The sequence below is a fragment of the Panthera tigris genome, chromosome B1 (genome assembly GCF_018350195.1).
Source record: "Panthera tigris isolate Pti1 chromosome B1, P.tigris_Pti1_mat1.1, whole genome shotgun sequence".
Classification (NCBI taxonomy): domain Eukaryota; kingdom Metazoa; phylum Chordata; class Mammalia; order Carnivora; family Felidae; genus Panthera; species Panthera tigris.
The window spans coordinates 170,718,517-170,732,161 of record NC_056663.1 but is presented as its reverse complement, the minus strand read 5'-3'; the positions used below and the strand labels follow the sequence as shown (position 1 = coordinate 170,732,161).

At 33.3% G+C, this 13,645-nt stretch overlaps 1 protein-coding gene across 19 annotated transcripts in view; it reads left to right on the top strand.

Moving 5' to 3' along the window:
* Positions 1 to 13,645, top strand: part of N4BP2 (NEDD4 binding protein 2) — a 153,574-nt gene that overhangs the window by 67,710 nt on the left and 72,219 nt on the right. For 11 of the 19 annotated variants that reach the window (XM_042984678.1, XM_042984677.1, XM_042984676.1 and 8 more), the window contains 2 exons: positions 752 to 920; positions 8,258 to 8,381. In XM_042984678.1, the coding sequence (XP_042840612.1) occupies positions 752 to 920; positions 8,258 to 8,381 (293 nt within the window). Of the gene's footprint in view, positions 1 to 751; positions 921 to 8,257; positions 8,382 to 9,621; positions 12,974 to 13,645 lie in introns of those variants that run through there. The other 8 variants (XM_042984675.1, XM_042984672.1, XM_042984670.1 and 5 more) reach the window with 5 other exon arrangements.

The following is a 13,645-nucleotide window of genomic DNA, read 5'->3' as shown; positions in this document are numbered from 1 at the left end:
AGAGACAGAGAAAGCAAGCAGGGGAGGGACAGAGAGAGGGAGACACAGAATCTGAAGCAGGCTCCAGGCTCTGACCTGTCAGCACAGAGCCTGATGCGGGGCTTGAACCCGCGGACCATGAGCTCATGACCTGAGCTGAAGTTGGACACTTAACCGACTGAGCCATCCAGGCATCCCAGTAATGTATCACTTTTATGGTCTGAAAAAGAAAGTTATATTAATATCTTTCAGGGAAGTAAAATTTCTACTCAGGCTTATTGGACATGGTATTACAAGAAACCTGTCTGATTTCCTTTTTAGCTTTGTGGTTCCATATGGCTTACTTTTTGTGATTGTGTAAAGAAAGACATCAAACTGGTATAACCGCGTGAGTCCCAATAACAAACCTTGAGAGATGGCTTCAGGGGTAACCACAGGGTGTTGAAAGGGATGAGGCCAGGATTATCAAAGGATAAACTAATGGATTCCTTCTTGAGAAGGGTTTATTTAAGTTTTCCTCATCTATGATTTTTGGATCAGGAAATATGTTAGAAATGATGATTTAATATTGTAAGAAATATGTTATTAATTCACTGAAATTCACCTAAACTGTGGTGCATTCTTGCATATTAGCCCATTGCATTATTTAAAATTTTAGATTTGCTGTTCCCTTTTTTGTTCTACATTTTATTTGGGACAATTTTTGTTTCTTCGTTGCCTTCTAAGTAGCAAATATCAAAAGTGTTTACTGGTGATCTTTTTATAATTAAAGGGTAGTCTCCATGAGCAGAAGATGAAAGAAGCCAATCACCTTGCTGCCGTGGAGATCTTTGAGAAAGTCAATGCCTCCTTGCTGCCACAGAACGTTTTAGACCTCCATGGGCTGCATGTGGATGAAGCTATAGAACATTTGATGACAGTTTTACAGCAGAAAACTGAAGGTAGGACTGTGGTAATGACAAATTATCAGTAGAAAATATGTTTTTGCTTATATTGGTAAATTTACCAATTCAGGAGAATGTGAATTTTCAGGCTCAGGATATCTGTGTCACATTTATAGATGTTTGTATTAGGTTCATTCTTCACATTCTTCAAGGGGACGTTCTTGGAAAAGAATCCTCATTAGCCTGGTCATTAACATTTTGTTTTTATTTTCCTATTTTATTTATTTTTTAATAAAAAAAAATTTTTTTAACGTTTATTTATTTTTGAGACAGAGAGAGACAGAGCATGAACGGGGGAGGGTCAGAGAGAGAGGGAGACACAGAATTTGAAATAGGCTCCAGGCTCTGAGCGGTCAGCACAGAGCCCGACGCGGGGCTCGAACTCACAGACCGTGAGATCATGACCTGAGCCGAAGTCGGACGCTTAACCGACTGAGCCACCCAGATGCCCCTTTATTTTCCTATTTTAGTTATATTTGTATTCTCTTGTTGTATTTATTAAAGAGAGGGCATGGTGTAGAGAACAAACCAAGGGTTGATGGAGGGAAGGTGGGCAGAGGATGGGCTAAATGGGTGATGGGCATTAAGGAGGGTACTTGTGATGAGCACTGGGGGTTATATGTAAGTGATGAATCACTGAATTCTACTCCTGAAACCGATATTACACGATATGTTTACTAACTAGAATTTAAATAAAAATTTGAAAAAAAAAATAAAGGGAGAGCATGGTATAATCTGGGAATCTTCTGTGACTTATAAATGAGACTTTTCAGGAATATCATACATCTTTATTCAGTAGACATTTATTAAAGCTAATAGATGTTAGATGTCACTTGTTCAGTAGATATTTAATAAAATGCAGAAATAAATAAGGTGTGAAGATTTTTACAGAATTATCACAAAAGGCAGACTTTCTGAGTGTTTGCATTACGGAAGTGCTCTCTCTCTCTCCCTTTCTGCTTGTATATGTCTTTGCAGGTCATGGAAAGGACACTACCTGCTTCTTCTCTAAATTCTACCTCTTCCCAGGGCTTTGGATAAGGATCTTTTTCCATGCAGTATCATGTACTTCATATACATTAACGTATCTTGTTTCTTTTTCATTATCAGATGGTAGCACTTAGAACTAAGTTCAGTCTGTTTTAGTTCCCCCATGCTCTAATACTAGAAGTCATCTCCTTTACCACTACTAGAGTAGTTTTGAATTCTCAACTTGCCTTTGTCTTTATCTTCCATTTTATTGTGGAGACATGGAGTCCCATGCTTCAGCTGTGACCCTGTAGCTCCATAATCCTGCCTGTTATTAATAGTTGTATTGTTCTGGTTAATATATATATGAAAGCTTTAAACTATACTTTATATAGGTTTATCAATTCAACATGTATTATTTATAATTAATTAAATACTTGATTAAATATGACTGATGCAGAGGTTGAAAACTGATCCGTTTACCATGAACACCATGTTGAAATACTTGCAATAATGTAATAAAACACTTGCGTACCCATGAATCTAAGTGAGTGATAATATTTTACCATATATACTTCATATTTTATTTTTATTCTCCCCTTTGTATTCTTCCCAGACTTTTTTTTTAAGATTTTATTTTTTTAAGTAATCTGTATACCCAACGTGGGGTTTGGACCCACAACCCTGAGATCAAGAGTTGAATGCTCTACCGACTGAGTCAGCCAGGCACCCCTATTCTTCCCAATCGTTTTCTCTTTCTTCCTTCTCTTTCTAGTGGAAATCAACATCTTTCAGGTTGGTTCCTAGCTAGTTTTTAAAAATAAGTACTTTAGTATATGTATTTTCATCAATAATCAGTCTGTAGTATTTCTTTTGTGCATTTAAAAAAATGAATGTACATGATTTCACACTATACTTTTCAACCAAGCCATTTGTTTTCACCCAGTACAGTTTTCAAGATACACTTATGTTGATGGTCTGATTTTTTTTCTGTAACTGCTGTACAGTATTCAAGTGTCATGTCATAATGTATCCATTTCTTTACTCACAGGCATGTAGTTATGTCACAATATCAACATATCAGCATGTGTACTCTCACTGCTGTCTTCTTTCCTGGCTTTTTATACTGAAAAATTAAGAACCCGTAGAGGAGTTGAAGTAATTGTATAATAAAAATTCATATATCTTTTACCTAGATCGATCAGTTGTTAACATTTGGCCATATTGCCTAATGTCTTTAAAATTGCTTTTTGCTGAACCATTTGAAAAAAAATTTTTTTAATGTTTTTATTTATTTTTGAGACAGAGAGAGACAGAGCATGAACAGGGGAGGGGCAGAGAGAGAGGGAGACACAGAATCTGAAGCAGGCTCCAGGCTCTGAGCTGTCAGTACAGAGCCCGATGCGGGGCTCGAACTCACGGACTGTGAGATCATGACCTGAGCTGAAGTCGGACGCTTAACCAACTGAGCCACCCAGGAGCCCCTTGCTGAACCATTTGGAAATAAAATGTTAAACATTGTGGTACCTTACCTCTATATACCTCAGCATGTTTATCTCTCGGAAACAAATCCATTCTACATAATTGCAGTACCATTGTCACTTTTAAGATATTTAACATTGTTATAATATTGTCTGGTATACAGGCCACATTCACATTTCTCCAGTGTATGGAAATGTCTTGTTTAGCTGTGCCATTTTTTCCCTCTCAACTCAGGATCCAGTCAGACATCACATTCTCCAGTTGACTGTCCCATGGCTATAGCCTTCAGAATGTAGAAATAGTTCCGGGATGCCTGGCTGGCTCAGTTGTAGAGTGTGACCCTTGATCTCAGGGTTGTGAATTTGGGCTCCACATTGGATGTAGAGATTACTTAAAATATATATATATAAATAGTTCCTCAGCCTATTTTTTTCTTCTGTGTTATTGACATTTTTGAAGACTCCAAGCCATTGGTAGATTGACCTACAATTATAATTTCTCTGATTGTTTCCTCGTGATTAGATTTAGTTAAAGATTTTTTTTTTTTTTTTTGGTAAAAAATGCTGCATAGGTGATGTTAGTCATCCTTGGTGCACATATCAGGAGACATAATATGGTCAGATTGCCCCATTATTGATGATGTTAAGTTTGATTTCTTAGCTGAGGTGGGACTCTGTTAGGTTTCTCAATGTAAATGTATCTTTTCTTTCTTTATAATTAACTAGTAATTTTTTGGCAATTGATACTTTGCAACTATGTGAATAACTATTCTCTTGCAATATTTCACCTAGTAATTTTAGCCTCCATTGATGATGCTTGACCGAATGAATTATTATATTGGTGGTTGGATAATGGTGTTTTAGAATTTGTGTTTGTACTATGTCTATTAGACATTCTTTGGTAAAGTAAAGAATTCTCCTCCTCTAGTTGTTTTTTAAATAGAATTTTGGAAATCTTTGAGAAAATCTAGAAAACAATAATAAAGATTTGAAAAGAGAAAATTTAAGAGCATTTTAAATATATTATTTAGTCTGGAGGAAAAAACTTACGTAGAAGTATTATAAGAGAATATTCTTTCTATAGAGGGTGAATACATCATTTACTCAATAAAAATTTGATTATTGTATATTCTAGGTATCAAGAATAAAGCAGTGAAAAAGATACACAGTCCTTATTTTTATGGGGTTTGGTGTCTAGTAGGGTAGGTGACAGTGAGCAAATAGTTACATAATAATAAGCACCGTGATAAGAAAGTATAGGTTGCCATGTTTCATTTAGCATAAACTCCTAAATCCCTATGTAATCTGTTCCTTGCCTGTCTCCCTATTCTCATCTTATGTTTTGCTCCTCTTTCTGTTTTATCTACACTGTCATTTCTTGCCATCTAGGCTTCCCATTAATGCCTCTTGCAGTACTCCTGTGTATCACAGTATTTATAAAAAGCTTATTATATAGTTGAAGATTAAAATCTGTCTTTATGGCCAGGAATTGAGTCAGCAATGATTATTCAGTCATCATTGTTTATAGAACCTTTCATTCAACACCCAACAGCAACTTTTAAATAAATGATTGAATAAAGGGTAAGCATTCCTTTCATTTCATATATGAGGAAATTAATAATTTGAAAAGTTTAGTAAAATGGAAAATAATAAGTGTTGGTAAGGATGTGGAGAATTGGAACCCTTTATATTGCTAGTGGGAGTATTTATTAAATGGTACAGCCACAGTGGAAAAGGTTGGCATTCCTCAAAAGATTAAACACAGAGTTACCATATGACCTAGCAGTTCTAGTTATGTATACAAGAAAATTGAAAACACAATTCATCCACACGCAGACTTGTACATGAATGTTCATAATAGCCGAAAAATGGAAACAACCAGATGTCCATCAACTGATGAAAGGACAAACAAAATTTGGTATATCCATACAATGGAATATTATTCAGCCACAAAAAGGAGTCAGGTAGTGATACATGCTACAACATGGATGAACCTTGTAAACATGCTTTGTGAAAGAAGCCAGGTACAAAAGGGCCACTTTATTATATGGTTCCCATTTATATGAAATGTTCACAATAGACAAACCAATAGAAACAAAGTATATTAGTGGTTACTGTGGCTAGAAAGTAGGGAATGGGGAGTAACTGCTAACAAGTACAGAATTTCTTTCTGAGACAACGGAGTGTTCTGGAATTAGTATTGATAGTTGAACAGTGTTTTGATATACTAAAATCCACTGAATTATACATTTTAAAATCATGAATTTTATGTTTTATGAATTATATCTCAATTAAAAAAATTACAAGAAAAAAAAGAGCTAAATAACTTGTATAAGGTGATGCTTGGTCAGACCCAATATACAAATCCTTTCTGAAGCCAGGCCCACTGTTGTGCATGTTGACACCTGTGGTAGTCTGTAGGTACTGTTAGTCACCACTAGATGGTAGTATTGTTGAATAGAAATGTATCCAGGGGAAAATCTGTGATTCTGCCCTCCACTGCTTTTAGTTATAAAAGATGATTGTCAAACTTGGGGATGAACAACAACAAAAAACATATCTGACCCTTAAGTGCCTTCTGATTGGAATATACATCACTACCACCAATGATGTTTTTACTACTTTATAGGGATTTACAGGGAACAGAGGAACAGGTTAAATGGCACCATGGGGATATAATCAACAATATTTAGACTGTGAAAATCTAGCATAAATGATCCAAGTTTTTCAACCAGTTGTAGAGAAAAGCCCAGGGGGAGGGGGAACATTTAGATTAAAAGTTACTTCAGAGATATATCAACCAAATGCAATGTGTGGTCTTGTTTCAACCCTGATTTAAGTAAGTCACTGTAAAACCATTTTTTTGAGGGAGACTTTCAGCCATTTTTAGAAACATGATATTAAGGAACTGTTTTTAAGATGTGATGGTAGTATCGTGGTTCTTTTTATTTTGTAAGAGTCCTTTTTGAAATATATAATGAAATATTTACAGTAGAAATGGTAAGAAATTTGAGATAGGCTTAAAAATGAGTTAAGTAGTTTTTTTTAAAGGTGATAAGTGACAGGAATAGTCTGAAATTTGGGGATCTAAACATATACCTGAATTCATGCAACAAACATCCTTTGAACACCTACTTTATTTGAAGCATGTGATTCAACGGTTGAACATTTTCAGAGCAGAGAATTTAAAAATGAAGTGTTATGGGGTGCTTGGGTGGCTCAGTTGGTTGAGCGTCTGACTCTTGATTTTGGCTCAGGTAAATGATCTCATGGTTCAAGGGAGTGAGCCCTGCATCTGGCTCTGTGTTGACTGTATGGGGCCTGCTTGGGATTCTCTCTCTCCCTGTCTCTCTGCCCCTCTCTCTCTCACACTTTCTCTCAAAATAAATAAACATTAAAAATATATAAATAAAAACGAGGTGTTACACATGACTGCCCTGATAAGGGGAGCAGCGGTGAAGGAATGATGAGAGTGACTTATGGATAGTTAAGATATGTAAGGTTTCTTTTAAGTAAACTTTGTAATGTCACATCTATAAAGAACAATGTACAGGTAATAATTATATAGCATAAAAACTTTTTTACAAAGTGAATACCCTGTGTAGCCAGCACCCAGGAAGAGTTGAATTTTGAACAAAATATTGCTTGAAATAATGGGTAATGGACTAGTGTAGAAATGGAGATCTTAAGCAAAGAAGGAATTAGAAATATAAGCAACATACCCTCTTAAAATTCCAGGCCAAATATTGCCTTGGAGATGTGAGACTCGAAAAACTGTTTGTGGATCTGCTGGAGTCTTAGGGCAACTTAGTGAGCAGAATATAGAATATTTATATTATATATATATATGTATATGTATGTATTTTATGCTAATGATCAAAACTTGTGCTATTTATCACAAAGGAAGAAGATATTTAGTTAATTAAATCAACTCATTATTAACAGAGTTTTTGTTATTTTATTGCAGCAGTTATTGACTTTCAGGGTTTATGTACTTAATTTTCACAAGATCATATCCAAAGCAAGAGCTACATTCTTGTAAGAGGCCTAGATTCATTTGATATTTAAAAATCATCTCTTTGGAAGAGTTTCTTCTTTTCTTCTTCTTCTTTTTTTTTTTTTTTTTTTAAAGTTTTATTTATTTATTTTTTAGTAATCTCTACACCCAATGTGGGGCTCAAACTCATGACCCTGAGATTGAGAGTTGCATGCTCTTCCGACTGAGCCAGGCAGGTGCCTTTGGAAGAGTTTCTTAACAATTGTCTATCTTTAACAATAAGACTATAGTCCATGCTGTAATTAGTGGATTTGCTAATAGCGATTCCTGAAGGGTGATATCCTATAAAGTAGTTGCTTTAGATCCCATTTTACTGATAAGGAAACAGGCACAGATAGGCAAGTAACTTGTCCATGGTCATACTGCCCAGTCATTTGGTGGCAGAGCTCCTAATCAGACCAAAGCTGGCTGGCTGGCTTCAGAGTATTTAATTAAAAGAGTCATTGTGAAGATTCTTAGTTAATAAATATAAGTAGCTTAAAGAAATTCCTGACTCCAACTATGTAATAATTGTTAGATGGCATTAATATTACTGTTGTCATTATCATTATTTTAGAGAGAAATTCTGGTAGCACATAGAAATCTCCCTCCCCACAGGGGAAGAAATTTCACTTATGTTTAGGCAGATGAATTGCTTTGAGACTTCCATACTTAAACAATGTAGATGAAATATCCATTTTAAAACATCAATTTTGGTGCTTTTTAAAGTTATAAATCTGTAAATCCCCATGAAAGTAATTTTATATGTATTTGAGTAGTTAAAGCTTGTTTTCTATTGAGAATGTAAGACAAATGAATTTTAACTGGTCCAATTCCTGTTGTAACAGAATTTAAGCAGAATGGTGGTAAGTCCTATCTCTCTGTGATTACGGGGAGAGGAAACCACAGCCAAGGAGGAGTTGCTCGCATCAAACCAGCCGTCATTAAATACCTCACAAGCCATAGCTTCAGGTGAGTAGAGATTTCTGTTATTGATAATGGCAATGTCCATATACAGATAATAAACATTAACAGTATGCTCAAATGAGTTATTAGAATAGTTAACTAAATTTAACCATCTGATATTAGCCACAAATTCATGCTTAAATTATAACTTTTCCTGCTGGTCTTAATGATATTCAGAAAACCAGAAATGAAGGAAAAATATATTTTGTTTTTGAAGTAATCATCTGACAAAACTGTCTCATAAATTTAAAATCTAACAGAAAGTAATATGATTGTGTTTCTTTGATAATGTATTATTCAAGATAGTTAGATTATGTGTATCATCATCTAAGGTTGCTAATTATTTATTTGAAAGGATATACATATTTGTGGATTTTGGAAGGAATTTCTGCTGAAATGTGGTTATAAGGGATTTGTTTAAACTTTAGCAGAAATACACCAGTCAGTAAGAATTTACACATCTTCATAAATTAAATGCCATTAATAATCTTAGCTGTGACAAACATGAAATGAACTTTTTTTTAAGTGATTATTATTCAGTAACAGAAAATGACAAGAGAAGTCTAAAAAGAAAGATCTGTTGATGGATAGATTCACTGAGGATGTATACCATTAGGTGCCTACCTCCCCCTAGCTCTAGTTTTAGTTAGTGTGGCATATTTTGTTTATGCCATGTAATAAAATGTTGTTTGGCTACATTATAGAAAATAGTAGCATTAATTCTGAGCACAAAAACAGATGAAGTTTTAGAGTTACTCTTACAAAAGGAGTAGTTGGACTGGAGCATTATCATGTTGGGATTAATGATCTATTGTAGAGACTAGTGTTTTTTAAATTTCACACTGAGGCACTTGGAAGCATTTCATGGTCTGATGAATCAGACTTATGTTAGAGATTTCTTTTTAGTACCGACTTAATGCATAGAAATAATGTAACAGACATCATCTTATCCTTCACACACCATGCTGTTCTTCATGAAAGTTGAGTTCAGGCTTGAGATTTTTGAAAAATCTTAAATAACTACTAAGTTAGGAGTTATCCCTCTAGCTTTAGGATTGTTTATTTTTACAACGGATTAAAAGTACATAAGCATAGATGTCAGTCCTGGATACTGACTTAATAATAAAGGAGAGTACTTTGATAGTAACTATTTCATTTAGCGTAGATATTTGGAATTGATTACATGATATATTCCTTAACCAGTTTGAAATTTTTACCTAAAATAACTGTTTTCTCATTTCTATAGGTTCTCTGAAATTAAACCAGGGTGCTTGAAAGTCATGCTAAAGTAAAATAAACATCCTTGACTTAGAAGTGTGAAGGTTTGTAGGTTAGTTTTATTTACAGTAATTTAGTCAATTTTACTGTACACATGTATTTTATTAGAAATGTCCAATTATAACAAAAACATTATAATGATGTTTTTCAGAATTCAAAAGAAGTTTAATTTTTTACTGAATCAAATGCCAAATACGTTGTCTGTTAAAAATACTGAAGAGAATTTTTATTGATTATAAAGTGTCCAAGAAAATTATCAGCTGTGGTTTTAAAGTTTGAAGTGCTCTGATTCTTTTTCAGAGAGAAAATGTTACCTTTGTGTTAATTGTTGTTAACATTTAGTAAAATCCAAAAGGCATCTTTGAGAGGCATTTATAGTGCTTTGAGGCCTGGTTCATGCCCATCAAAGGCTTGTATTAAAAGAAGGAGAAGTAGTGGTAGTAGTAATGAAAGAAAGGAAATGTAACAAAAGCACTTGAATGCTTTTTGATATCAAAGCTAAATACAAAAAATCATTTCATTTTGCCATATCCTGCAGGAAGAAAGACATGCTGTTTGTACTTTCTTCTGTTTTGTATATGATCTTGATCTCTTACCTTTTGTTCGTTTGTTCTGTATGTGTGCATTTTCTAGGAGGAAAGTTGGAGCCTGAGATTATATTGCAGTTTTATGCCTTCTGTAGGCAGTAAAGTTTTTAGAGAAGATGAAATTGTTAGATATCTACAAGTATCAGTGTCTTAATAGAACTGCTTCTAGAGCTGTCTGTGTAAGTGGTATTTAAGACAGTACTAAAGAGCTATATTTTATATTTGAGTCATATAATTTCTAAACAGTAGTGGGTCAAGAGCCTATTAACTTAAATGTAGAAGACATTTTTGATATAATCTTTAAAGGAATCCTTACAATTTAAAAGTTTTTTACCTTTGTTTTTTTAAAAAAGAGCCAACTTTCTGAAAGGAAACTTTCATTGACCTTGTTTTGTGTGAGCTAAAAAGTCCTGTTAGTATGTCAACTATAAAATGTAAATTTCATTTATACACGTTTAATGTGGTAAAGTGTAGTTTTTCAGTATAAAACAATGGCTTAAATAAATTTGTCTTTGGATATGGAGAATATTTCCAACATATGTAATTTAACAAACAGTTGTGTTGGATTTTGATAAGCTTAAACATCATTTGGATCAGGAATTATAGGGTTGAGCTATTACTGAAAGAATCCTGAACTACAGAATGGTTTCTCAAAAGAACAGACATTTTAATGAAAATAAAACTCAAAAACACATTTTTGCATATCACGAAAGCATGCTTTTAAAAGAAGACCTGTATCATTAAATTTATTTCCACGAAAATAAAATGTTTATTATTTAGAAATGATTAGTGAGTGGTATTGAAATATTTTCTCATGGTTGTAATAATTTGTTTAAAAAAGAAAAAATGCCACCAGTTTAGCATATGTTTTTTGTAATGTCTAGAGGAGTTGTATACATTAAAAATAAAGCAATTCGTTTCAAGAACTTACTATAAAACTACAACTGTTAATGAAGTAAAATGTTTTTATGTATAAATTAATATGATTTAAGAAATGTGAATAATAGTACTAAAACCTGGGGTTACTTGAGGGTGTGCAGCTGCATACTCATTTTCCATGATTTTATATTTCCTCACCCAGTTTAAAAAAGCATTGCTTTTGAGCACTTCAGCTAGATTTATTTCAGTATTATTGTAATTATGATTAGTGTGGGAGCAGTCAAAAAGAACAAGGGATGAAGTGTTTTGTGGGCAGAAACCAAATGAAAGAAGCTATGTTTTCTGCTGTATCAACTTTAATGTTAGACTTTATTTTGGTAAATCTGAGGTATTTTTTCTTCGTCATATCATTCATAAGTATGTAGGCAAATTTTGAGCATGATATGTGCTTTTATGAAGTTGCTTTAATCCTAAACTGCCTCCCACCTCACTGTCTAGCATAGTTTAAACAACACATAATTATGAAAGAAAAATTTTGTAGTTTCTCCTTTCTTGTTTTGCCCATTTCTAAATCCTATATGCCAAAGGTAAACATAGTTTGGGGATTATCAAATTTTTCTCTTGCTCTTTTCCAAGCCCTGTGTGTCAAAAGTAAGGAGAGTGTGTGGATTATCAACATCTTCAGGTATTGGTATATTAGTGCTAATAATACAGGTCTAATTAGAATGGCTCTTTGCAAATGTATTAATATTTTAAAAGTACAACACTTCTGTAGTTTGGAAGGTTTTAGTAACTGTTCTGTCTTTTCACTAGTCTCTCATCTGTGTCTACCAGGAGAAAAAAGAGAACTAATGTGGAAACCACAGGGAACGAGGGGTTAGACTTAGGAAACTCTTCAACAGTGTTTTCAATTCATCCACTTCCTTACTTCAACATGAGTTATGGAAGCATGTTGTCTTAGGTTTATTGGCTGTTCATATAACTCATATTATTTTCAAGTTGAGGTTTTTTTCAATATATTAGTGTTTCCATACTATTTGCAATTCTATGGCCTTAAGTATGCAGCATATTATGTAGTAGAAATTCTGACTTATACTTTAAAGTGTCTTGTTTATTCAATACATTTTGAGAAGAAAGTTTAAATAATTCTGTTGGGTTGTTTCCAGTCCTTATTTCAGTCTTTTTCTTTTTAAATTCAAGTATTTTGTGTGCTTAGAAAGAGGACATATGTAATAGCGAGACTGGTTATTTCTGAGCTGGAAATCGGAAACTTTGAGACTCAGGAAATTGCTCTGACAATGTTTTAACTGCTCTCAATTTAAGAAAATGACAAAATGTATAAAAAAGACACAAAAATAATGTGTGCTGTTTTTTCCAAGTGCTTTCCTAAGTGCTTTTCCATTGTGCAATGAGGTGAAGTTTGATAATTTTCTGTGTAGTGGTTAAATATTGCTTATTTTTATTTACATGGTAAAGAAAACAAATTTAAATGTTTGTGTGGCCAAAAAGAAGTGTCATTTAAAAGGTTAAGTGAATTTATGTAGAATGTATGTTAATGGTGCTTATTTTTAAAATGTAATTCAAGTTTACAGTATTATTAAAGCCTCTTTATAGAATTTAGTAGAGAAACAAGGCTGGAAGACATGTACATCCCGAAGAGCCTTTTATAACTTAACATTATAGAACGACAAATTTTATTATTTTCCTTAAAGTTGAGCAGTTGACTTTTATGGTCCAAATGATGAACCTGTTATTAACAAATGATTGATTTAACCATGAAACTTCTCATTAAAATATAATATTGCAGCTATCAGTTGGAGAATATATTATAAAATTTTCAGACAGTATATCAGAAATGAGATGTTTTTATTTGTACTATAAAGAAAATGTAATTTTGCTGTTAACTCTGTACTTTTTTATTGAAAATGTTTTATAACTTTGCTTTTAAAATTTCTTATGAAACCATTTGCAGATTACATACTTAATTTAATAAAATACTTTAGCCACAGTCCACTGTGAGGAAATCCTTCATTTGATGTGGTAGGGTTAGTGGTTTAAATATTAAAATATATCTTTATGTGTAACTTTGTAATTTCAAGGGAAAGAAAAGGGTCATAAAATTTTTATTTCTGTACCACAGCTTTTATTCTTTGCTATAGCAAATAGGGGTCCACTTTTGAACCAGATAAATTATCTTTTTGATGGCAAAATTAAGAATAGTGGCTCTAAAGAACTCAAGTAATACTTTAATTAATATTAAAGACCTTTGAACTTTATTCAGCCCACAGCAGAATAATTCACTCAGTTAGCATCGACTTAAAATTTTTTATTTAACAAATATTAGTTAAGCACTTGTCACTGGGGATACAATCTGAGACAGAGCTTCTCTCTACAGGTGTCTTATAATTCTCATCAACTCTCTGTGCATAGTTATTTATGCTATGAAGCACTTCCATGTATGTTATATTTTAAGACTCAAGAGAATCTTACTACATAGTTATCTTACAGAGGCTTAGAGAAGTCGAC